We start from the raw sequence: 25,285 nt of genomic DNA on the forward strand, positions 1-25,285 counted from the left end.
TTTATGAAGTGTAGTGATGACACATCTGAATGAATAGTTGTCCCATTGTTCTGGGTAATTAAGCCTGGTAGAAGAGACAGAGATACTGAAGGTGTTACCAAGAGATTTCTTATTACCGTGAACCAGTACTGTCTGGGCAAATCTGCTGCTACTAAGATGAATGTGGCCTTGTTCTGTCTGACCTTCTTTAAATCTAAGATCAGAGGATTTGCAGGATAAGCATACAACAGGCACTGAGTCCAAGGGATTAGGAAATTGTCTCCTTGAGAGCCCAGACTCTGTCCTCCCTTGGAAGAAGACACTCTGCATTTCTTGTTCTGTTCAGTTGCAAACAGATCCATAAGGGGAGCACCTCACTGATGACAGAATCCTTTATGAACCATAAGTGATTCTGAGAAAAATGCTTATTTAGATGTCTGTTGGCATGTTGTGTAGGACTGGAAAATAAAGGTGCAGATAGCTGTATATTTTGCCTTCAGATTCCATAGGATCCAAGAAGGATTGCTTTCCTGCATGAGAGCATTGATCTGGTTCCTTCTCATTTTGTCGAACAGTCTGAGCTGGGATCGCTCAAAGTTTCTGTCATTCTGTGGACCAAATCCTGAAATTACTTATCTAATGACGATGCCGGAAGAGGAGCCACATGTTCACGCTGTGAAGATGTGGATGGAATATGCTCTAGGATAGTTTCAGAAACTTGTTGCAGAAGTACATGTTCATTTAGAGTCTGATGTGGAGAAGAGTCTGGTTCAACAATATTTACAAGATCTCTGTGATTGCTTTTGCATGACAGGTGGATCCTTAGGTAATCCTGGAAAGTGAAGCTGAGGAAAGTTTTGATTTAGGATATGGCACCAGTCAAGTGAAGCAGTTGGTCCACATGGATGAAGTGAATGTGGCCAGGGCGGGGGTACTACCTAGAGGCTTTTGAACTAGCATGCCTGTATATTTACCCTATATATGACCTGACTCTCAAACATATGAGTCATAAAAAGTTACTCCCAAAGGGTAAGAGAGTAAAACATCCTCATTATCAGAAAAGGAATACCCATCCTTTTCTTCTAAGAGGATGGGGTGCTGCTCATGAGGGATTCGGAGAAATAGCCACTGATGGGACTTACCACAATAACCCCCAGGTGACTTAGAAAGCATCCCCTGATTGACAAAAAACATTTACTAAGGGGCAGTAAGGCTCTGAATGAACAGACACAGACAAGTTGCTCCTCTCAGGCCACCTGAGGAAGTCAGCACTGCAAGGGGCTGTAACTGAATCAGTGCCAGAGCAGCATGCTCAGAACGAGCCCATGCCGCAGACAACCAAGAGAGTTGTCCTCCATCGGAGGATGCTCAGAATGGACTGGTGCTGAAGACAGATGAAAGAGCTGACCCAGTGCCCAGAGCAGATGGTGCCAGCAGCAGACTGACAGCAGCCAGCAGAAAGCTCTGCTCCCGTACTTACAGACACCTTACAGGCCTTCTGGGCTGCCTCCTGCCAAACTGATGTATGAGGAGCTGCTTTCAGAGATCCCTTCATCCCAGAGACAGTAGAGAGTGAACCAAACCTCTTCCTTGTAAGATCTTCCTCTGCACTCCTGAGAAGAGTGATACCTGTTACTGCTCGCAGCTGCCGACACAAAAGCAGCCAGACCCCTGGAGGTTAAGGCAGTTACCAGGACATTTTTCATTGAGGACTGTCCCAGACTGGGGGATTCTATATTCCACCTGCTTCAGAGACCAGCCTCATATTTTTCTCAAAAAGGAAAAACTTCATCCTGTTGTCCTAGATGTAGCTGCCCTCTTGGAGAGGGTATTACACTCCTTATGTTTTTCTTTTACATATCCGGAACCTAAAAAGTAAAAACTACTGAAATATGTGTCATGCATTGGCATAGCAGCCTCACAGGACTCAAAATGTAAAGCCCGGGGTTTCTGTCCTGACATAATATCAGACTCTCCCTTTAAAGGGCAGAAAATAAATCTAAACAAAGCTAAAACTACTAAAAACACTACACTAAATGCCTTGTCTAAACTATTTACACAATCCTAATAAAATAGCTGACTGATAAAGGGAGTGGGGACACTGCTATTTGGGTCCACCTCATAGCCAGGAGCAGCTGAAAGGAAATGAATGTCAGTTGGTTGTTCCACCCCCTTTCCACCTTCAGGGAGCAGGGCTCAAGGTCATCAAAGGAACAGGTATGACCAAAAGACAGAGCTGACTAAATCATTCCCAGCTACAGCACATGAGGCACATGCACACCAGAAGTGGAACATAAGTAAACAAGCACACAAAGAATACAAACTTTCAAGCAGATTGAAGGCTATTATGTATATTATACATTTGATGTTTTCAATTTTAAAAGTGCCTTTTCCCTGTCTGATAACTTTTCTTTCTTCTCAGAGCTAGTATTTCTTTTTTTGCTTCCGATGAGACAGTTTGACATTATTAATGAGAAGCCTGTTAGAACGTTTGCTCTGCATTTACAGTTGATTAAAGCTTGCAATTCAAACTCATCTTTGGAGTTAAGTCCAATCAATATAAACACTTAGGACTTTATATATGATTATTTCTAATTCAAAAAGTACTTACCAAGATGGCATGGCCATATTCATGTTCAGAGAAACTGGCATAACTGGCCTAGAAATTGAGAAATAATATTGGTATAATTAAATACAAAGGGTTATTTACATAACACTACACATCAGATAACTATTCTGCATTGCTGCAAGATTTCAGGTTAAGTTGTAAAGCTAGATGTTTCCTATATTTTCATCCCATTTTTAAAGCATGACCAGTGTCAGCTCTCTCATTTTAAAACTGAAGGTAAACACGAATGAGACCAATTTTGGTCTTTTAGTAGAACTACAATGGGTTTTGAGGCAGCAGATGAAAATAATTAGTTGACTTCCTTGAGAACAGAATGAAAACCCTGAGAGACTATGAAAAGCACAGACAATAGAATCCTATGAATGGTACAGAGAAAACAAATTGGCTACTTTTATTTACATGCTCTCATGAAAATAATGGGCACGTAGAGCAGATATTCAGAAGCAACAATGTCAAAGGACCACAATTATTAGCACAAGTAACTATTAGCCTCTGCTCATTCAGACTTATGGGAGTCTAGCAAACAGCAGAACCCCCAGAAAAGTGATTTAAAGTTCTAATTAAATATATTCATAGATCCCTGCAAATGCAGATATCCACAGAACATTTTTGCGGACTGGATGCGGATACAAATTTTGTATCTGTGCAGGGCTCTACAGATTTAGTCTCCCAAAGCAAACATCAAACTGGCAATTTGAGAGCAGTGATGTATAAATGGATGTACAGAATTCCACAAAGTAGCCCTGCTAGTAGCTTACGATGGAAACATTATGGAGGTACATCATTGATACTTTTGTCCTAACAGATTGAGTTTTTAGACCCTGAGGCACTCTCACCCTAGCTGAATCATAACAGGTCTCATTGTACAACCTGTTCCACTTTGCACCTCCTAAAGTGGAAATGGCATTTTCTTTATGCTGCAAGAAGTCTGACTTCCTAAAGTCTTCAGTTCTAGCTATTTATATTATATATATCTATCTCAAAACCCCCTTTACATGGGGGGTGTGGAGCCTTGTTTCCTCCAGAAAATAATGAAGTTTTGGAAAGAACTATGAAACTGTCTGATTCAGACAGAAATCTCCATTTTTCTATATATTTGAAATGAATTTGTAAGAAGACTATCTCCGAAGAATATGGTGAAAATAGGATCAATTATTAAAACTCGTGCAACTCTCTCCTCACAGAGGTAGTCATGCTGTCTTTAGTAAAAGATTTTAAGGGCTCAAACATGAGTCCATCAGCTTTGTTAATAACAAATTAAGATTCCATCAAGGAACTGGTTCTTTGACCCACAGGAAGAAGTTAGGATACCTGAAAGGTCTGGGCTGCAATAGTGCGACACCTGAGAGACAAGCTGAGATGGCAGGTAGATTCACTTACTTGAACACAAACTGATGGCCCTCCTCCAAGCGAAAAGTTCAGCAACAGCAAGGGAGCAGCTGCAATAGTCTGTTCCAAGAATACAAACCTTTTTGGTGCCAAGAAATTCTCCAGCCTCAATAGGTCAATAGATGCTTGATTATTACCAAGTTTTTTAGACACCTAGCAATCTCCAGCCATTGAACAAAGACATAGACCAAAGAGTTCCTTAGAAGCCAAAATCAGCGTAGCTATTAATGAAATTCTAGCACCAAAAAGCTCAATTCTTGGCCTCAATGAAATCTTCCACCTGTAAGAGTAAGCGAGACACCAACCCCCATCTGGTACAGAATTCTCCAGTGCTGGGGTTGCATCTGACTTGCCTGGCAGCATACTCTCTTCCAGTGCAAGGGTAGATAGCCAGTCACAGGTCAGATCCAAGGATTGGATACTCAGGACTCATCAGCTAAGGCCCAGGGCCTCTGCTGCCAATTAGAACCTTCACACATCATTCTTGCACCACTTCCAAACAGTAGTATGAGGAGTGGGCTTGCCCAGCCTAAAAGAGAGCTGGTGCGTATATCCACCTCTATTTACATGGAGAAGCACAATATACAAAGTTTAAATCCCATTCTTTATCAACCCCCGGAAGCCTGTTCGGCTAACAGCAAAGCGCCCAGAAGAAAAACTAACTATAATACAGCACTAACACTAGAAACGAAGAGAGTCTTGGATCTGAAACTCAAAATTCACTCTGGGTATGGAAATAATGTCCTTACATCTGAAACTATCTAAAGAAAGCAAGAAATTAGGGACACATCCATGCTCTTACAAACTTGTCTCCAAAAGTTCAATTTCACATGAAGTACTTATGATGTACTGGTTTCCATAAAGTTTCCAAAGCTCGGAACCACAATAGGAGCATTCCATTGGCAATATGTAGAGGCCACCTCAGAAACAACCAGGGACACTAATGTAACTGAAAGGCATCAAATTTTAAACTTATGAGGATGATACTGGTCAGATTTAAAAAAAACAAACAAACAAATACCATATACTGCATAATTTAGCGGCGGACTTAATTGTCACAATGTGTCATGGCCAAGTGCTGAATTAGGCATTTATAAGCATGAGAAAATACAGTTGTTTCAGACAGGTTATACAAGTGTTTGCAGAGGACAGACATCTATGTTTCAGGAAATAAGCCAGCTAACAATTTGTGTGTGCAGACTATATCTTAATTGTCCATTATGTGGATTCTTCCACTTTCCTCTGAATAATGTGGTAGTGGCAACTGTCAGATAGAAGAGGCTATTATAGACAGCCCAATGATCTGATCTGATAAGATAATAAAAACTGCCATATGTTTTACTGTAAATTTTGGGTAAGTTGATTCCCTCTCATCCAAATTTTGCTCTTCTGTGCCATGCTGCACCTCACCCCACCACATGGGATGCCTCTCTACTACTTTTGCCCTAATGAGGCAAGATGCTCTTCTTCCTAGAAAGAACAGTTAAGTCATAGGCTGGACAGACAATCTGAGTTTCTCTTAAAATAGACCAAGATTGGTCTTTTACTCACCCTGATTTTAAGTGTTAAAGAGATGCTAGCTATAGTTTAATGCCTTGTTTACTGGGTAAAGTCCTGTTACTCCTAAGTGAATTCATATGGCCTGCATTTTTTTTCCTGTGTCCCCCACAGAAAAATGCAAAATAAAATAATAATAATAATAATAATAATAATCTGCCAGGGGACATATGCCTGTTCCCTGGCAGCCCAGGCAGCACATCTGGAGCAGTCTCAGAGATGGGGAGAGGGGTTGGGCGTGCATGCCTGTGTGCTTGATCACCATTGGGCGGGGGTGGTGGGGCTTGGCGTGCATGTATGCCAACAAGCAACCGAGAGAGTGGGGGTGGGAAGAGAGAGTCTGTCCCTCTCTTGCCACTGCAGCTTGCTGGCATGGAAGGGTACAGCTTTTTATTATGCACGAGGCAGGCTAGAGGCAGAAATGTAGCAGCCTGCCTGTCAATTAATTGATCTCATTCTCTGAAGCACAGAATGTACCACAAATGCAGCAGCCTGACTGTGTAGTAATGTTGTTAATGTTCCTATTGTTAGTTAACTGTTCCCATTCTCAGTCAATTCCCCCACGAGCATAAAACCTGTGAAAGTTTTAAGGCCCCTACGTTGCCAGAGTGATATAAAGGAGCCTTATTATAAATAACAGTGATGGAATCCTCAGGGTATGGCTACACTTGCAGCTGTACAGCGCTGCGAGTTAAACCTGTCTTTGTACAGCTGAGTAGGGAAAGCACTGCAGTCTGTCCACACTGACAGCTACCAGCGCACTGTCGTGGCCACATTGGCAGCATTTGCAGCGGCATTGGGAGTGGTGCATTATGGGCAGCTATCCCAGTGTTCAAGTGGTTGCAACGTGCTTTTCGAAAGGGAGGGTGGGGTGGAGTGTGACAGGGAACGTGGGGGAGAGAGTGGATTTTTGGAGCTGACACTGTCAGCAGCTGCCTTGCAAGTTCTGACCCTCTCCCTCACCCTTCTCTCTCTCACTCACTGAAAGCAAACAGCAACTTTTTTTTTTCCCCTCACAGACCAGATAAGCAGACACTCGGAAACAGACCCCCCTCCGTCCAACCCGCTGCGCAGCTTCTCTCCTCAAGCCCCTCACTCCCCCTCTCCTCAAGCAAACACTAGCTGTAGGCATTCCGAAGGGAGCCCCCTGCCTCTGCTCATTCACAGCAAACAGGAGCTGTGTTTGTTCTTTTTTTTGATAAGCAGCTCCAGGAGCCCAGAGTTCACAATAAAACAAAGAGAGTAATCTTCACTTAAAAGCATTGTGGGAAGCTTCTGGAGGTCAGTCACAGCATACTAAGATTATTCCCTGTTTACACTGGCACCCCAGCGCTGCAGCAGCAGCAGCGCTATACTCTTTATTCCTCTCGTGGAGGTGGAGTACAAGCAGCGCTGTAGCCACGAAGATACAGGGCTGTATGTGCCTTGCCAGTGTGGATGTGGAGTGAGTTACAGCACTATAAAGCCACTAACAGAGCTGTAACTCTCAAGTGTAGCCAAGGCCTCAGATAGGAAGATCTATGTGCTTTCTCACTTTTTGCTGTGCCAAAGTGGCACAATGGGGTTAGATTACACCTCAAGATTTATTTTACTTACCCATTTAAAAAAAAAATGTTTTAAAGGCAAATAAAACATTTACCAAGCAGTCAATAAAACATCTGGACAATCAGAACCAAGCACTTCCTAAAGTACCTAGCCAGGTCCAGGACAATGATTAGTACAGGAGTGAGCAAATTTTTTGGTTCAAGGGCCACATCTGGTATGGAAATAGTATGGCAGGCCATGAATGCTCACAAAATTGAGGTTGGAGTGTGGGAGGCGGTAAGGGTCTGGCTGGGGGTGTGGGCTCTGGGGTGGGGCCAGAAATGAGGAGTTCAGGGTACAGGAGAGGGCTCCAGGCTGGGGGGGTGAGGGGTCCGGCTGGAGGTGTGGGCTTGGGGTGGGAGTGGAGATGAGGGGTTTGGGGTGCAGGAGTGCGCTCCAGGTTGGCACAGAGGGGTTTGAAGGGTGGGAGTGGGATCAGGGCTGTGGTAGGGGGTTGGGGCATATGAGAGTGGCTCAGAGGTGCAGGCTCGGGGTGGCACTTACCTCAAGCAGCTCTCAGAAGCAGCAGCATGTCCCCACTTCAGCTCCTATGCGAAGGCATGGCCAGGTGGATCTGCTGCACGCTGCCCATCCACAGGCACTGCTCCTGGTGGTTCTTGGGCAATGGGAGCTGTGGGGGCAGCGCTTGGGGCAGGGCAGTGTGTGGAGCCCCCTGGCTGCCCTACATGTAGGACCCAGAGAGGGGACATGCCACTGCTTCTGGGAGACACACAGAGCAGACCGCGACTCTGCTCCCTGGCTGGAGCGGGGCAAGCCTGAGACCCTGCTCCCCAGTGGAGGTTGAGGGCCGGATTAAAACAGCTGGCAGGCCCATAGTTTGCCCACTCCTGGATTAACAAAACTGTATGACTCATGTGTGAAAGTCTGAGCAATTTAAAATGACATTCCACTTTTTTTTGTTTGGTTTTTTTGGGCTGTTTGGTGTTCTGTAATGTAATTTAAATTAAAATCCAGGATTAGAACTGGAATGCAGGCTATTAGTTACCAAGTGTTTGTAACTTAACTTTCATCTGTTTAGGAAATGCTGAACAGTTATTGTGACTTTTTTCTGTATTGTAGTTAAAGTAAATTACCAAAAAAATTGAAATTGGTTTGATTATGTTGAATTATTTTGACAAATAAAATATGCAGAACGTTGCAGAATTTTTTGGTGCAGAATCCCACCAGGAGTACCTGATGCTTGTTATCAAATATTTTAGTCGTCTTTTAATGCAAGTTAGCTGCTGGAAATAAGCAGGAGGGTCAGCTTTGTATGACTGCCATCTCTCCAGACTCCCCAAAAAGGGCTTTGCAGAACACAGCAGTGGCCCATATACCAACATTTGAGAACCTTTATACTAACTACATGAATAACCAACAGTGTGCATTTTGTATTACAAAGGAATGCATACAATTCAGAGATAAGTAAATATCAATTCTTAAAATTAGCTTCTCACAAATATTCATGCTGAGTAAAACTTGGCCATTTGAAAGCTTGCAGAAAGCAGAGACTTACACAAATAGTCAAACTGAAGTTAGTTGTTGAATTTGAACAATTTTCCAATAATTTTCTATTTATTCACTCAGATTAAGTTATTTGCAACAAAGCAAAATATGAGTCAAAACTTAGTGTGCTTAAGTAATTTGTATCAATACTTCTTAAAAAAATGTAATAAGGATATATCTGCAGGTTTTCAATAAGCAGATAGCCAGTAGTCAACCGAAGTGATGAGTACCCATAAATCTCACTGACTTCATCTTCTCACATTTGTCTAATGGCCTTACGAAATATAATCTACATAGTAGCCATGCATTAGAAAATAGTAAAAAACCAGAAACAAAATAGGTATTTTCATGATGCTCACTCTATAATATGGTAACACTCTCTTAAACAGGAATATCTGATTAATATATATTATTCCTGTTTGTCTTGAAACAAAAGCTAAATGTTGTAATGATTGTTTTGTTTCTGATACTTACATGGCAAGTAACTGTAAATTTGTTAAAACTTCCTAAATAAATAGTTAAAAAAATTAATGAAAAAGACAAAAAACGAAGTTATATACTTACGCATGTGGGCAAATATATTTTACATGTGGACTTCTGATACCTGCAAATGCTTCTGCCCAGCCATGTCTGTTGGAGAAAAGTATGTTAAATAGCATTTTAACGTGCTAGTTTAATTCTGTTAACTTTAATAGTTAAGCACTGTTGCCATAATAATGCTAAAATAAGAGGGAGTGTCATGTCATTACAGGTGACATTTCTAAAAGAACCTAAAACAAAATGCATTACCAATCTTAAAAGTGAAGTCCTTCCTTTGTAACAAGTAGCAAACCCATCTAAAGAAAACTAGTTTCTTGTCCAACAGTAGTTTCTCTAAAAAAGTCTCTGCTATAAGCCTGCCAATGATACATTTACTGTGTCAATCTATTCAAAGGCACAAGGTCACAAATTCAATTGTTTTCAAATTTTTTTGAATATTGCTAAAAAACCACTACGCTGCATAAAAACAACACTAAAACACACTTTTAACAAATGTGGTTCTCCAAGATGTTTTGTGCTCTCACTCACGGTGTGGCTGAATCTCTTGCAAAAGAATTCCAAAACTTCAAAAGCAGCATCAAAGAAGGGCACATACATGACTCCTGCATGTCCTTGTGCCCCCTCTTCCAAGGGCATAAAGGCACCATGACTCTGGTCACCCCCTCAGGTCTCTCTCACCACCCAGAGTCTCACAATGTGTCTGAGCTGTAGGAATGGAGGATGGATCGAGGGATTCACATGCACAAAACATCTAGAAGAACCACAGTTACTATTAGTTAAGTAACAATTCTTTGAGTTCCTATGCACATGGCTTCCTGTCATGATTATTAACAAGCAATTCAGTGACCAAGGGGGTGGGTGCTAGGAGCTCATCTGAATAGACTGTAGGACTCATCTTCCCCTTGTGTATCCGCTCTGGAAGTGGATACCAAGTAGTAATAACTAGCATACATATGCAAATTGTTCTGCAATTTTTCACAATTGGTATCCTACTAAAGCACATTTCTGAGGCAGGTTGTATGGAATGAAGACAGTTTGGACAAGTCATACTTTCTCATTCCCCAGCATTCTGCACTATGAAGTAGTGTTGAAAGTACGCAGCTCTGATAAATCAGTATCAGTGACGGTGGTGGCAGATGTGAATACAAATATTTAAACTCTTTAGGGGAAATCTGATACTTGCATTCAGTTCTTTAAGGTTGCTGAGAAAGATTGTGGAGTAATCCATAATTCTTTTGCAGGTTACAGAATTCCCTCATTAATAGGAAGGGCTATTCTGTCATGAACGGCAGGTTGCAAAATATCAAATAGTTTATCTGCCTTGTCTTGAACCATTTCCAATGGAATATTATTCTTGAGGGAATTCTATGCCAAAAACTTATAAAATTCTACACACATTTTAAAATTCTGTAAATTGTATTTGTCAATAAATAAACGTCGCTCCAGCATGGCAGTGGGGAACACAGGTCACTGGCTACACTGGGCGATCACTCTGAAGCCCCCACCTCCTCCAGTACAGGGACTTGGCTGTGAGGCTGCACCTGACCCTGAAACGGTGCAAGGGCTGGGTATGACCCAGAAACACCTCAGGGCCCTGCCCCTCTGTGCCAGGCACACCAGGTGTGGCTGGGCAAGCTCAACCCCACAGGATCCAAGTGTAGAGGAGCTTATTGTCGGGGGGTCCAGGTGTGGGGTGAGAGGTTTCTGTACGGAGCAACCTGAATGCAGGCAGCTCAGATCTGGATACACAGGGGCTCATTGGGGGTTCCAGGTGCAGGGGCAATGGGACTCTGCAGGGGATCCAGATGACGGTGGTTGGGTTCAGCAGGGGGGTCCGGAGATGGGGCTGGGGAGGCTCAGTGAAGGGGTCTGGGTGCTGGAGTGGAGATCCAGATGCAGCTGGTTGGGGCTCACTGGAGTGGGGGTCTGGTCAGAGAGGTCCAGGTGTAGGGGGGATGGGCTTGTCAGCGTGCAGGTTTGACAGGCCTGCTTAACGGAGGAAGCCCAGCTGCTGCCGAGGGGGGGAGCCGGAAAAGCATTGTTGCTTCCCCCTATAATTCCTCTATCCCCTTTTCTTCTTCATCCCCCTCTCCTCCTCCCAACATTCCCCTCCCTCTGCTATTTCACCCCCCTTCCCTCATTTCCCCCATCCCTACTACAGGCACTCACTGTTACACAGAAAATAGTAGGGCTCCCAACACACAAAAGGGGAACGCAACTGGAACTAGGACCCAGGACGCTGCATTCAGCTGCAGAGTCAGGGTAGCCAGAGACCTCTGAGCTGGGCAGCTCTGTGTTTGCAGAAATGGCGGGGGGGGGGGGGGGGGGGAAAGAGCAGTGGCATGTAACCCTGTGTGTGCTCCCCATGCCTCGCCTCTGTTTGGGGGGCAATCCCTCCCAAAAACTGCACACATGGTCCCACTCCACCCTCATTAAGGGTGTGGAAGTTTCATCCAGGGAAGGAGGAGAGAAAGCACTGGATGAAAGTTCATCTTACACCTCTTCATCCCCTCCCCCAGAGAAGCTGTGTTGAGGTTCTGATATTAGAATGACTTTGTCACACCCTGACAGTTCATCTGAGGAGTCTGAATGGAATCTCTGATGAAAGCAGAAAAATGGTTGGTCGGTTCTGAATGCTGAAACCAGAGGGGCCAATACATCCAAGCTTGAAATCCATAAGGATGGTAGTTGTCCAAGGGAAAAAAAAAATCTTAGGTCTTGAGATAAAGCCCTGAAAGTGACATCCTTAGCGTAGTCCTTTTTATAGTGTGACTTTTGAATCAAGATGGAGCAGGCAAGAGTGGCCAAATGTCTGGTGACTGACTCCTGCTAGTTACCTGAGAAGATGATCCTGATGAGAATGAAGAATCCTCAGAAGGAATGACAGACTGACAGCTATACTGACATTTGTGAAGCAGACTGCCCATCATGTTTCCGTATAGGGGAGCCCTGTGAAATGTTTATGACTGGCAACCTGGGTCGCTCTAATGGCGATTTAGATTTAGCTGAAAAAGGACAATAGTGCAGTAAAGGAGACTAAAGCGCAGGAGTTATGCTGATGTCTGCTGCTTTTCTTAAAAAGAGTGCTGGATAGGTTCCCGGAGCCTCACCTGTAAGAGGGGAAGGCTTGTTCAGTCCTGTAACTGTCCTCTGCCCCTTATAGAATCATAAAATATTAGGGTTGGAAGGCACCTCAGGAGATCATCTAGTACATCCCCCGGCTCAGAAGGAAGTGCTCTCAATGCCACCAAGACTGAGGAAGCAGGCTGCTGGTGTTTTGGTGCAGGACCATCTGACCATGCTGGGGTAGGTTTAGATTGCTTCCACATTACCATGGAAGCCCACACCAAAGAAGTTTTCAATGATCTCTTAAGATTTTGGGCTGAAGGAAAGGCAGATCCTTTTGGTACCATGCTCTTCCCGTGAGAGGATTTTCTCCCTGCCTCATTCAGCAGCTCCTTGGATGCATGGAATTCTGCCCTCCTCTTTTGTTGTACCAGGAAAGATGACATCGTCCTTGTGGGAGATCTTAGAGTGGTCTTTAACTCCATGAGCAGCAGGGATTACTCACTGCTCCAACCGACAAGCCCGAGAGCACTTAAAAGAGCAGTGCCTGCTAGGGGTATCAGTTACCTCCCTAGTTTGGGAGACACTTACAGGCTGGGTCCCAGAAACTGCACCCAAGGATCCCTGAAGCTGCTGCAGTTCAGAGGTCTTCTTGATTTCTCCATGAGGAACAGCCTCAGACTATATTCCCTAGATTTACGAGTGTGTTTTTAAAAGTCTATAAATAGCACACTTTGGCTTAGGAGAAGCTCATTTTCCATCAAATAGGCAAAGGTCATGTATATCTGTGACAAGAACAACTCTCTGACCCGCACTGACTTAAATCCTGGTAAATGGGGATTTAAGGCACTATGTATGGAACCCTATCTAAAATGCTTTTTTTAAAAAAAAATAGCTAACAAATGAAACTGACTATCCTCAGTCCTTAATCCTTAATCAACTTAATCTGTCAGCCTCCTATCAGGAACAGACTAACAAATGAAATTGACTGACTAATGTAATTAGCTAAATTAGTAACAAACAAGGAAACTAAATTACCGTACACTAAGAAACAATAACGAGCTAAAGCAGATGGTACTCTGTTGTGACTCTCCGCCAAAGGGCAGTTAGAAGGAGCTGAGTGGGAGCAGGGATATGCTGCCCTTTATGAAAAGTGCATGCACAACCCCTGCTGGACATTGCTATTGAAGTTCCTTAACACCTGTGCAAAGGACACAATCACACCATATATGGAAGCCATATGAACAGTAATTTGAAGGAGCTAGGAGATTTGAAACTCCTACTGTTGTTTCTATAGAAGTATATGTGATTCCACACACACCTAAGGTTGCAGTAACTCAAAACAAAAACAAGTTAATTAAAGATTCCTTGCATTCAAGTAATCCAAATATCTTTCCCTTCAACACCTCCACACAATGAAGGTCAGTGAAAAATTAGAGTAATTCTACATTTTAAATTGGCATATAAAATACAAAATTCAGTTTTTGATGAGCTGCATGTTGTTCAGTATACTGAACACAGCACTGAGTTTCAGAGCTTTCTTATTCCTCCAGCTATCACAACCCCTGATGGCATGGATGTTGTAGGCTCATTTAGTAAGCCCAGCGCTCATTAGCACAAGTCCTGCAATGTTAAATTTAATAGAACTAACCCTAAGCAAGATGAAAATAATCAGATAGAAGCTCAATACCTGTGAAAGTAAAAATAATTAAACAATGGAAAGGTTTTGATAGAGGGACTTTACTTTCTTCCCTTATGAAGCAGTGTGGTTGTAATTTGACAGATAAAAACTCTTATTAATCAATCATTCTCCATTGGTGACTTGGTCAGTTAGGAAACTGCAGAATGCTGGCCTGGCTGCTTGTAAAACTGAACACAAGATTTAAGAGTTGAGTTTACAAAGACTTATTCATGCAAGTAGTAGTCTTAGTGAAGTCAGAACAACATGTCTGAGTATGGCTTTGCATGACTGGACTCTTGGTGGCGAAGGAGGCAAAAAGTAGTATTATTTATCTGTAACTAGTTCTTTGAGGTGTACATACCACCTCAGCACTTAAGTCTAAGTGCTAAAGGCAGCACTTAAGGATGCCTTTGAACTAACCTACCCTAAAAAGGGCACCATCTTAAAATGCATCATCCCATATACACCAAAACATGTATGTTCCACCACTATTATTTTCCAATTTGTTATAACATTCACAGTAATTTACAAGATAAAATCAAGTAACGTGTTGTGATGAAAAGGTTTTTTGAAGCAGAAAGTATATTTTTGTGGTTGCAGGTAGTAACCAAAGCTAGGAGTGCTGTTTATTAACACTTGAATTTCAAAGGTCAGTTTCAATAAAAAAAAATCCCATCCAGCTTCAATGTGAAGATTTTTTTTCAGGCTTCCTATGACCTTCACAAGGCACAGAAGTCAGAGAGAAATTTAATTGACTACAACCATTGCAAAGTTATTAACCAGTTACAAGAGACTTCTAATCAGTATGTAAAAGTCTGTATAACAGAGATGAACAAATTCTGCTCAACTCTTAAGGAAATTTGTTTTCAAATGCCTAGTTGCTCCATTTTTTTTTTTTAAAGGAATGTTTCAGAGCTTGCTTAACATACTGAACAAGTGACCCTGATATATATAAAAGAAACCAGTCACTGCTGGAAGCAGCTTTTTCATGGAGAAAATTGTAGAGTTGTCATGCTTTAAATATGCTGCTCATACTATAATTCTAAATATATATATAAAATCTATGAATACTAAAAAAGATTTTTTTTTTAAATCAGCAATCAATTTTCCCTGAAAGATCTTAACATTTAAGCAGATGAGTACAAGTTTGGGATAGAAGAAATATTAAAAACATCATTTTTATTTTTAAAACAAGTAAAAAAATGAGTTATTAACGTAAGGCCTGATCAGGCGGCTATGTAAATTGATAGATTCCCACTGACTTCATCAGGCTTTGTATCAGGCCTATAGAACACAGAACTATAACAACAGCATGGTACTTCTAACTGGAAGAAAAAGCTTTCTTGAAATGATCTAAATAAAAATTTATATTGGAAAAGAGGAGACTAAGGGGAGATATGACAGAGGTATATAAAATCATGTGAGGTATAGAAAGTGAATACGGGAAAGTTATTTACTTGCTCCCATAATATAAAAACTAGGGGTCATCAAACGAAATGAACGGGCAGTAGGTTTAGAACAAATAGAAGGAAGTTCTTCTTACACAGTGCACAGACAACTTGTGGAGTTCCTTGCACGAGGAAGTTGTGAAGGCTGAGACTATAACAGGGTTTAAAAGAGAACTAGATAAATTCATGGAGGTTAAGTCCATTAATGGCTATTAGCCAGGATGGCTAAGGAATGGTGTCCCTAGCCTCTGTTTGTCAGAGGGTGGAGATGGATGGCAGGAGAGAGATCACTTGATCATTACCAGTTGGGTTTACTCCTTCTGGGGAACCTGGCATTGGCCACTGTCAGTAGACAGGATATTGGGCTTGTTGGACCTTTGGTCTGACCCAGTATAGCCGTTCTTATGTTCTGAAGTCTTAACCCTCTCAAAAGCCCTAATCCATTAGGGTTCTGCATGTGTTCATTTGAGGAACTGAACATTTGATGGAAAATCACATAAATAAAAGCCTCAAGTCTCCTCTATTCCTTCCACCTAATCAGACTCCATACTATGGGCTCCAAAGTCTAAGTCTACTTAAGCTTGAATTAGCATTTAGTTACTACTTTCTCCTTATTGTATTGAACCCCTTATTTTGGAAACTAGCAGTACTAACAAGTCAAAAAGAAACTGTGTCTGAAGAGAACTAATTAAGCAAGGATTCTGAGATTCTTTCCAAATGGTCATCAGAACTGCCAAGTTAAAAAAGAAACATTGCATATATATACACAGGTGTATATTGAAATCTTTATAGCAGCTGTATATATTTCTTCTGCTCCAATGATGAAAAACAGGAACCTGACTACTGACTGCCTGTGACAAACATAACAAAAATAAAAGAGCTCCAAGTCTCCAGAAAAACTCCAGTTTGAAACCTATGAGACATTTTGGAAACAAGCGAGGATGTATTGAACGTAGTCTAGTCTAATGTAGCTTCAATACAGTCTGGAAATCAAAATACAACACCAAAACCAAATTTAAGATTTATCAGAGCTGCATACTTTTAAATCTACTTTATAGTACATAATGCTGGGTAGAGCCTTGCGCAGACACATGTGCAGTGGCATTGGGAGCAGTACATTATGGGCAGCTATCCCAGCATTCAAGTGGCTGCAATGTGCTTTTCAAAAGGGGGAGGTGGAGTATGACAGGGAGCATGGGGAGAGACAGAGTGTGGATTTTTGGAGTGCCGACACTGTTTCAGCACCCCGCATTGCAAGTTCTGACCCCACTCCCTCACTCACTGAGTGCAAACAGCAGCAGTTCGTTTTTTCTCACAGACCAGATAAACAGCGAAACTGACCCCCACACCGCTGCCTCTCTCATCAAGCAAACATTAGCTATGGGTCTTCAAAGGGAGCCCCCCTGCCTGCCTCTACTCATTCACAGCAAACAGTAGCTGTGTTTGGTTTTTTGAAAAACAGCTCCCGGAGCATCCGGAGTTCACAACAAAACAAAGAACGGCATCACAACAAAACAAGGAGAGGAACCTTCACTTAAAAGTATTATGGGGAATTTCCGGAGGTCAATCACTGCGTAATAAGATTATTCCTGATTTACACTGGAGCACCAGCATCTCAGCCACTCTGCATCAGCTGTTAATCCTCTCGGGGAGGTGGAGTACCTGCAGGGCGGTAGCCACTGACACACAGAGCTGTATGTGCCTTGCCAGTGTGGACGGGGAGCGAGTTACAGCGCTGTGGGTGGCTTTATTGTGCTGTAACTCTGAAGTGTAGCCAAGGCCTAAGCATATGCTTAAATTTTTTCCATGAATGAGGCTTATGAGTGAATATCAAGTTGAATTAAGAATAATTACAAATGGGCATTCCTGCTTCCCCCACACAAACTTTTAGGGAAGAATGGGAACAAGACAGCTAGTTCAACTCAATGATTACTTACAGATGTAGGTAATATGTTTTTAATAGGCTTTAACTGATTTAGTTTTTGTATTACATTAAAACCACTTAAAGAGACAGAAAGATATTTTGGCTTGTAGTTTTTGTGGGAGTTTTTAAAAACTAGCATGGCCATCTCTTCAGCATTTGTCATAAACTCTGCAACTAGTGCCAGTGTAATTTGTGAGAAACAACAACTGAGTTTCAAACATTCAAGTCTTACAACCCAGAAATCTCAAATTTTAAGATAAGTTTGATACACATCAGTAAACCATTATACCTACCCAGTATCTCCCAATCCATGAAGAAATATGACCTAAAATTAAAAAAATGCAAGAGTTAAAAATAGTTGTTTCATGTCTAATTCCTTGTTTGTTTTTTCTTTAAAGGAAAAAAACAGCTGTGACACATTCATAGATTCTAAGGCCAGAAGAGATCATTATGAGTCTGGTTACCTGTACAGCACAGGCCACAGAACTTTCCCAAAATAATTCCTAGAGCATATTTGTTTAGAAAAACATCTGATCTTGATTTTTAAATGGGCAGTGCCACCATGACCATTAGTAAATTATTACAAAACTACATACTATAAAATCTGTGCAATATCAAGCGCAAGCATTATTTTGGGTAAAAGTTTCTCCAAGCCCTAATAAAATCCCTCACTGCATTTTCATCCCATATTTCCTTCCCTAAAAGCATCTCCCTTTGCAACTTAGTTTATTAGATTGCTGCCATAACCACCAAGTTAGACCAAAGAAGTCATTTTGCTTCTGCTAGTCATCTCTCTCTCATTTTGGAGATAAGGTTTGTGACAAATCTTGATGGCTTGCTCATTCTTTTCATTAAAGGGAGTAACTCCAGATACTGTCCAGCAACTCGTCATATTTGCTTTCTTGGAAAACACGCAATTTATTAAAAGAAACGACAACTAGGGACATTTGTCAGTCAAATGACATCAACAACCTTGGTCTCATCCAACATCTGAAGTTAATTTCACTAAATTAACCAAAACAAACAAACAAAAACCAGTGCCTAGCACCGCACAGCTGGCAAGGCAAGGCGGAAGGCGGCAGGGAGAGAGCCCCTAACATCACTGCACGTGGGTAGCACTTCCCCGCACCCCGCCGCAGAAGACAAGCAGGACGAGGCAGCAGCAGGGCCGGACGAAGACACCACACCAAGCGCACCTATCCACGCGCCTGCCAGCTGCCGCGGCCAGGACGGTGCGGTTTGCCGCGGAACTCCGCGCGTGGAGGGGCCGATCTCCGCCGCTCCCCCGGGGCAGAAGCCCGGCTGGCTGTGGGGGAGCCGCTCAGGGCAACACCCCGCCGGTGCACGTCAGGGGCGCGGCCCGGCCCGGCTTCCCGAGGCGGGCAGGGAAAGGGACCCGGAGCACGAGGGGCGCGCACACGGGCCCGGGCGGGTACAGCCGGGAACAGAGACCCGCAGGCCAGAGCGCACCGCGCGCGCCTCGCCCCCAGGACGGAGCCGCTCAAGCCCTGCTCCCCCGGCCCACCAGGCCCGGACTCACCGCGGCGGTTGCCTTCCTGGCGGCCGGGACGATGGCGGGGAGCGGCGCCGACATGTTGTTGCCGCACATACACCGGGCTCCGGGGCAGCCAGCGGGACACACTGGCCGGGAGGAGGGGCAGGCACCGGGCCAAGGGGAGGGGCGGCAGCAGGGAGCAAAATGCAGCGAGTAACAGTCAGAGTTGGAGGGCGGGGAGGGGTCGGGCTTCTGTCACCAACCCCTTCCCCCCATCCCCCATGCGTAGGCACGCGCATGGAGCGGCTAAACAGCAGCCGTTAGGCGGCGCGCGGCAGGTATCAGTAGTCTCTTCAAGACACGCCCATCGCTGCCCGCCAGCCCTATTGGCTCTGAGGCGCAGAGGATCCTCCATCTCCGATTGGACTCTCCTCTTGTCATTTAGTTCCCTGACGACGGGGGTGGGGAGTGAGGTTCATACCAGGACGCGTGCGCAAAGGAGTATTTCTGGTGAGGTGAGAGGTGGCTGGTTCAGGGGTCTGAGCCTGCCCCTCGGGGTCATTGGGTCCCGTTCTCAAGCCCTGGCCTCTGTCTAGTGCTGGGGGAGGGGGGATTCTGAGCCTAAAAAATAAAAATTCTGCCAGTTTTATTTGTCAAAATAATGCAGTGTAATCACTTGTTTTGGTAAGTTAGTTAAACCACAATAGAGAAAAAGACACAGTAACTGTTCAGAATTTCCTAACCGCATGGAAGATGAGTTACAAACACTAACTAATACCCTGCATTCCAGTGCTAATCCTGGCTTTTCATTTAAATTATATTACAAACACCAAACAGCAAAAAAAAAAAAAAGTGGAATGTTATTTTAAATTACTCAGAGTTTTACGCATGAAAGCATGGGCAGCGTGTGAACCACTGGCTGGGAATAGTCTCCCCCAGCCCCAGCCCTTCCACCGGAGGGCCTACCTCTTCCACGCCACCCCCCCCCCCCGAGCCAAGCCCCACCTTTCACCAGAGTCCAGAGCCGCACCTCCCCCCATGCAGCCACTGGCCTAGTCCCATAGTTAGACCACCCCCCCAGCCCCAAAGGAGCGCCAGGAGGGCAGGTGACATGCAGCCCCAGCTCCTGAGCGTGGAAAGGCAGGGGGCCCCAGCCTCCCCAGCTCAGGGGGGAAGGTGGCCACAGGCTGCAGTCTCCCCAGCTCCGGAGTGCAGGAAGGCGGGCAGTGCACACCCCCACCCCCAGCAGAGGACTGGAGCTGCACACAGCGCGTGGTCACGGGAAAGGGTGAGGTCACAACTGGCTGTTTGAGGAAGCAAAGTCTCCCCCAGCCTATGCAACCCTTCTGCTCATGCATGAAAGGCATACAGTTTGCTAATCATTGGCCTGGACCTGGCTGGGTACTTTGGGAAGTGCTTGGTTCTGATTGTCCTGACATTTTATTGACTGCTTGATAAATGTTTTATTTGCCCTCAATGTCTTTTTTTTTTTTTAATGGGTACGTAAAAATCTAACCCCACTGTGGGAGACAGAGTCTCTCTTGCTTGTTGGCCAGCCCAGCTCCCTGACAGGATCAATGTCTCCACCACCCGCATGCATGTCCAGCCCTGCCCCCGCCTGCCCCCCAGGGTTTTGCATCTCTGAGGCTGCTTCTGGCACGCTGGAACTAGGGTGACGAGATAGCAAATGTGAAAAATTGGGATGGGGGGCTAATAGAAGCCCATATTAAAAAAAGCCCCAAATATCAGGACTGTCCCTATAAAATCGGGACATCTGGTCACCCTAGCTTGAACAGACACGCTGCCTGGGCTGGCAGGGAAGAGATGTGTTTTCCCTGCCCCCCCCCAGCAGATTTCTTTTGTGTTTTTCTGTGTGGGAGACACAGAAATGTGCAGGCCATATGAATTCTTTGCCCTCTGTCAGGAGTAGTCTAGCCCAAGGCAGCAGAGTGAAAGGCCTTGGGCTGATGGTAGGGTTGCCAACTTTCTAATCACACAAAATGAAATGCCCATGCCTTGCCCCTTCTTTGAGGCCCCACCTCCCACTCCCTCCATCCACCCTCCTGCCGTCGCTCACTCTCTCCCACCCTCATTCACTTTCCCTGGGCTGGGGTAGAGACAGGACCAGCGTTAGGGGTTTGAGCGCCCTAGGCGGACGGCATTCGCCACCCCGTGCGCTAGTCCCGCTGCTCTGGTGGAGCTGCCACAGTGGTGCCTGCAGGCAGTCCACCGGGGCCGCGCGAGGAGCCGACCGTCCGCAGACACGAATGCGGCAGCTCCACCGGAGCCGCAGACCAGCGGACCCTCCGCAGGCACCACTGCGGCAGCTCCACCACAGCCGCCTGCCGCCCCCTTCGGCAAAACAGCGCCCACCATTTATTCTGGCGCCCTAGGCGATTGCCTAGGCTGCCTAAATGGTAGTGCCGGCCCTGGGTAGAGGGTTGGGGTGTGGGAGGGGGTGAGGGCTCCAGCTGGTGGTGTGGGCTCTGGGGTTTGGGCTGCAGAAGGGGGCTCTGGGTTGTGGCTGAGGGGTTCAGTGTGTGGGAGGGGGCTTCAGGCTGGGGCACGGGGTTGGGATGTGGGAGCGGGTGCTGGTTCTGGCTGAGGGTGTGGGCTCTGGGGTGGGGCTGGAGATGAGGGGTTTAGGGTGCGGGAGGGGGCTCAGGGCTTGTGCAGAGGAAGGGGTGTGGGCACCAGGAGGGAGTTTGGATGTGGGACGGGGCTCAGGGCTGGGGTGGGGAGTGTTGGAGGAGGTGAGGGCTCTGGCTAGGGCTGTGGGCTCTGGGTGGGGCTGGGGATGAGTGTTTGGGGTGCTGGAGGGGATTTGGGGTGGGGGAGGGCTCAGGACTGGGACGGGGGTTGGAGTGCAGGCTCTGGGAGGGAGTTTGGGTGTGGGAGGGGGTTCCAACCTGGGGCAGAGGGTTGGGCTGCGAGAAGGGGTTCGGGGTGCGGGCTCCAGCCAGGTGGCATTTACTTCCAGCGGCTCCCAGAAGCATCTGGCATGTCCAGCTCCTAGGCAGAGGGGCCAGGGGGCTCCTCAAGCTGCCCATGCCCGCAGGTGCCACCCCCTGCAGCTCCTACTGGCCTGGTTCCCCCATGACTGCCCCTGTGCCTAGGAGCCACGCAAAGCTAGGGAGCCTGCCTTAGCCCTGCTGCACCACCAACTGGATTTTTAGCAGCCCGGTCAGCAATGCTGACTAGAGCTGCCAGAGTCCCTTTTTAACCTGTATTCCAGTCGAAAACCGGACACCTGGCAACCCTAGCTGAGCGACATGTTGCCATCTCCTGTACTGGGTACTACAAGCTATGGTTCAGGCCTGGGGCTCCACCCTGGCACCTGAGTGACACCTAGACACTTGTGAGCACCCTTAATCCCAAATCCTCAATGGGGATGGTGGGTCTGAGCTTCACTGTGCGGATGAGCTTGTGGCAGGGGCACTGTCAGGTACAGCAGAAATGGTCAGTCTGTCACGTGAAAGGTGTGCAGCTTGGTTCTTTTACAGCAATGGCCAGAAATTACACTGCTTCTGACTGGCCAAAGGCTATTTGAAGCTTTAGTTTTTGTTTCCAGAGCCTCCCTTCTACTTAGGATGCATCTGCACTATTAAAAAAAGATGTGTTTTTTCCACCTGTTCAATACCAAACAGTAATTAATAGGATGTAAAATCCTAGTGAAGACAAGGAAGTATGTAATTTTCACACATTGAGATAAAGAGAGCCTAAGGTTGACTTGGACCAGCAACATGAAAACTACAAAATGCCTTGGTTTTCACTAGAATTTTACCTGGTGTTAGTTACCATATGCGAGCTAACGTAGTATGAACATACCTTTTATCCTAATGAAGACAGGTTGGGAATCAATGTATTAAGGAATAGAAACAGACACTCACTCCCTATATATCTTCAGTGCTGCTGTATTTTCCTGTTAAATGGCACATGCTGCAGAATTGTTAAGTCAATAGGTTTCCTGTGACGTGGGTGGGCTCTGTACATCTTGACTTTTAAAAATGGAAAAAGTGTAGCAACTGCATTCCAAATAAGGAGCAAAGAATTGAAAAGCATAACAGTTCCATTTGATATCTCACACTTTTATTCTAAAATCTAAACATGTTTGTGTTTTGAATGTTTTGATAAAGCTCCCAGTAAACTTATTTTATTAGAATTATTTACAGCTTGTTTTAAATTATAAAAAATAACCATAGAATTTCTAAATGGGTAGATACTAAACGGTAAACAGCATGGGAAATAGAGAACTTAACCAAAAAAATCAATAAAAGCCGCAATCTTATTAAGATATTATTCAATCTATTTGTTCTCTGTAATGATATTCAGATGTCCCTTGTAGCCTTCTTGGCTGAATTAAAGAAATCCTTTGGCACAGACTCAAAAAATTAATGCTCCCTATTCATCTTGATATCTGTTATGCCATTCAGGCTCTTTATTCTGAAATTACTAAAGCAGGGGTCTCAAACTTTGCTGCACCGTGATCCCCTTCTGACAACAAAAATTACTTCATAAGCCCAGGAGGGGGGAATCAAAGCCCGAGCCTGCCCGAGCTTCACTGCTCCAGGTGGGAGGCCAAAGCTCAAGCCTCACTGCTCTGGGCAGGGGGGGCCATAGCTGAAGCTCAAGAGGTCCAGCCCCAGGCAGGGGGCCTGCAACCTGAGCCCTGCTGCCCTCGGGCTTTGGCTTCGGCCCTGGGTTGCAGCAAGTCTAAGCCAGCCCTGGTGACTCCATTCAAAGGGGTTGTGACCCGCTTTGGGGTCCCAACTCACAATTTGAGAACCACTGTACTAGAGGATTCCAGACGATTCTGAACATTTGTATTTGCTCTGTATAAATATGGCAAACTTTACTATCAATGTGAAACAGTTTGTTCATTTTTCTTCTGATCAATACATTTGGAAAAAATAGTATGTGATCATGTAATTAAAGACTGTGTCATAATGCAGATGCACAGGGCCGGGGGCAAATTAATGTTGCACAAGCTGCCTTAATTCTGGCATTTCCTAACTTTGGAGTGCTTGATTCTCCACCATAATGTTCTTTTAGCAGAGTTTGTTATGTGTAATTTCCTAGATTTTTTAAAAGGAAACTGATCTTTTTTCACCCACTTCCCCTGCAAAATTGCATCATGTGGTATCATATTGACACCCATATGGCTTATTAGTAGTCAGGTTGAAACCTTTAGATCCACCGCATAGATTTATGCCACTTGGGGCTTGTGTATTCTAGAAACACAAGGGAGGCACAGCTGCAGCTGTGCTGCTGTAGCACTTCAGCGTAGACACTTGCTACAGTAACGAGGGGTTCGTCCATCAGCATAGTTAATCCATCTCCTCCAGAAGCAATAGCTAGGTCGCCAGAAGAATTCTTCTATTGAACTAGCACTATCTACACTGGGGATTAGGTTGTGTTAGCTATGTCAGCCATGTGGGTTTTTCACATCCCTGAGCCATGTAGCTGGGTCAGCTCAACTTTTGAGTATAGACCAAACCTTGAGCTAACTGAGTAGCTGATGTCAGCCTGTTTTCCTCTATGTGAACCAGCATTAGAAGGGGATGGGACACTTTTGCCAATAGGTTTCACAGATATTTGCTGACAACAGAGAAATGGTTAGACTCAGGAATCTTGGGATCCCTTTTAGGCTCTGGAGGGAAGTGTGCTGTAGTGGGCACAGACTTTTCTGTCCATTTCTCCCCAAGCCTGACCTATCCCTTCTGCCCCATCCTCTCCTGTTTGTTCCTGTCCTAATCCTCACTCTGTTCCTCATCTCAGTTCCATTCTCCTCACCTAGCCAATCCCATTCTTCACTCCTGTAGCTTCTCATTGCAGACTTTGCTTCCTTACCCAGAAAGTCCTAGTATCATCCTTTCAGCCTCTGGGTCCCAATTACATTCTCCTCCCCTGCTCTGCTAGCCTCTTTCCCCAGCCAGTTCCACTCTCTACCGAGCTTCCAGAGCGAGTCTGTTTGCCTAGCCATTCCCATTTCCAGCTACTTGTTCCCAATCTCCGTGTCCAACCAGTCCCAGTCTTCTTACCCGGCCAAAGCCAGTCTCTTTGCACCCCAACTCTCAGTTTCCGTCTCTCACCCCCCTGGCTGGGAGCAGCTGCAATTGCAATGAAAGCCCTGCACAGATCCAGGATGGAATATGCCCAGTGTGGTCAGAATGTTTAGGGAAGTTAGCTGCTACAGTCTAAATCTCTGCTGAGAAAGTAGGAATTGCTATTTTTCAAAGGTAACTGTGCCAAACTTGGGCAGATTTTCACAGGGACAGCAAAAGGTGCATCCCTGACACAATGGCCATCCCCCTGCCAAATTTCAAGCCCCAGCTCCAAACATGGGGATGCTAGACCTTTTCAAAGATAAGGTGGTCAGAATTTTTAACAGGGACAAAACAAACATATTTTCCCCTAGATTAGTTCTCAGAAACAGATAAGTCATTTTGGCTGGAAAAAAAAATCAGTTGGAGGCAGACATTCAGCA

General features: G+C 45.0%; 1 protein-coding gene across 3 annotated transcripts in view; it reads right to left on the bottom strand.

Moving 5' to 3' along the window:
• LYPLA1 (lysophospholipase 1) overlaps positions 1-19,139 on the bottom strand; it is a 36,412-nt gene extending 17,273 nt beyond the window's left edge. The window contains exons 1-5 of one of the 3 annotated variants that reach the window (XM_050938940.1): positions 18,844-18,908; positions 17,597-17,628; positions 9,780-9,935; positions 9,209-9,274; positions 2,591-2,638 (exon numbers count right to left, since the gene is read on the bottom strand). In XM_050938940.1, coding sequence (XP_050794897.1) covers positions 2,591-2,638; positions 9,209-9,274; positions 9,780-9,820 — 155 coding nt within the window. In that variant the 5' untranslated portion in view covers positions 9,821-9,935; positions 17,597-17,628; positions 18,844-18,908. Of the gene's footprint in view, positions 1-2,590; positions 2,639-9,208; positions 9,275-9,779; positions 9,936-17,596; positions 17,629-18,843 lie in introns of all 3 variants that reach the window. The other 2 variants (XM_050938939.1, XM_050938941.1) reach the window with 2 other exon arrangements.
• Positions 19,140-25,285: the final 6,146 nt, after the last annotated feature.

The sequence above is a fragment of the Gopherus flavomarginatus genome, chromosome 2, assembly GCF_025201925.1.
Source record: "Gopherus flavomarginatus isolate rGopFla2 chromosome 2, rGopFla2.mat.asm, whole genome shotgun sequence".
Lineage (NCBI taxonomy): Eukaryota > Metazoa > Chordata > Testudines > Testudinidae > Gopherus > Gopherus flavomarginatus.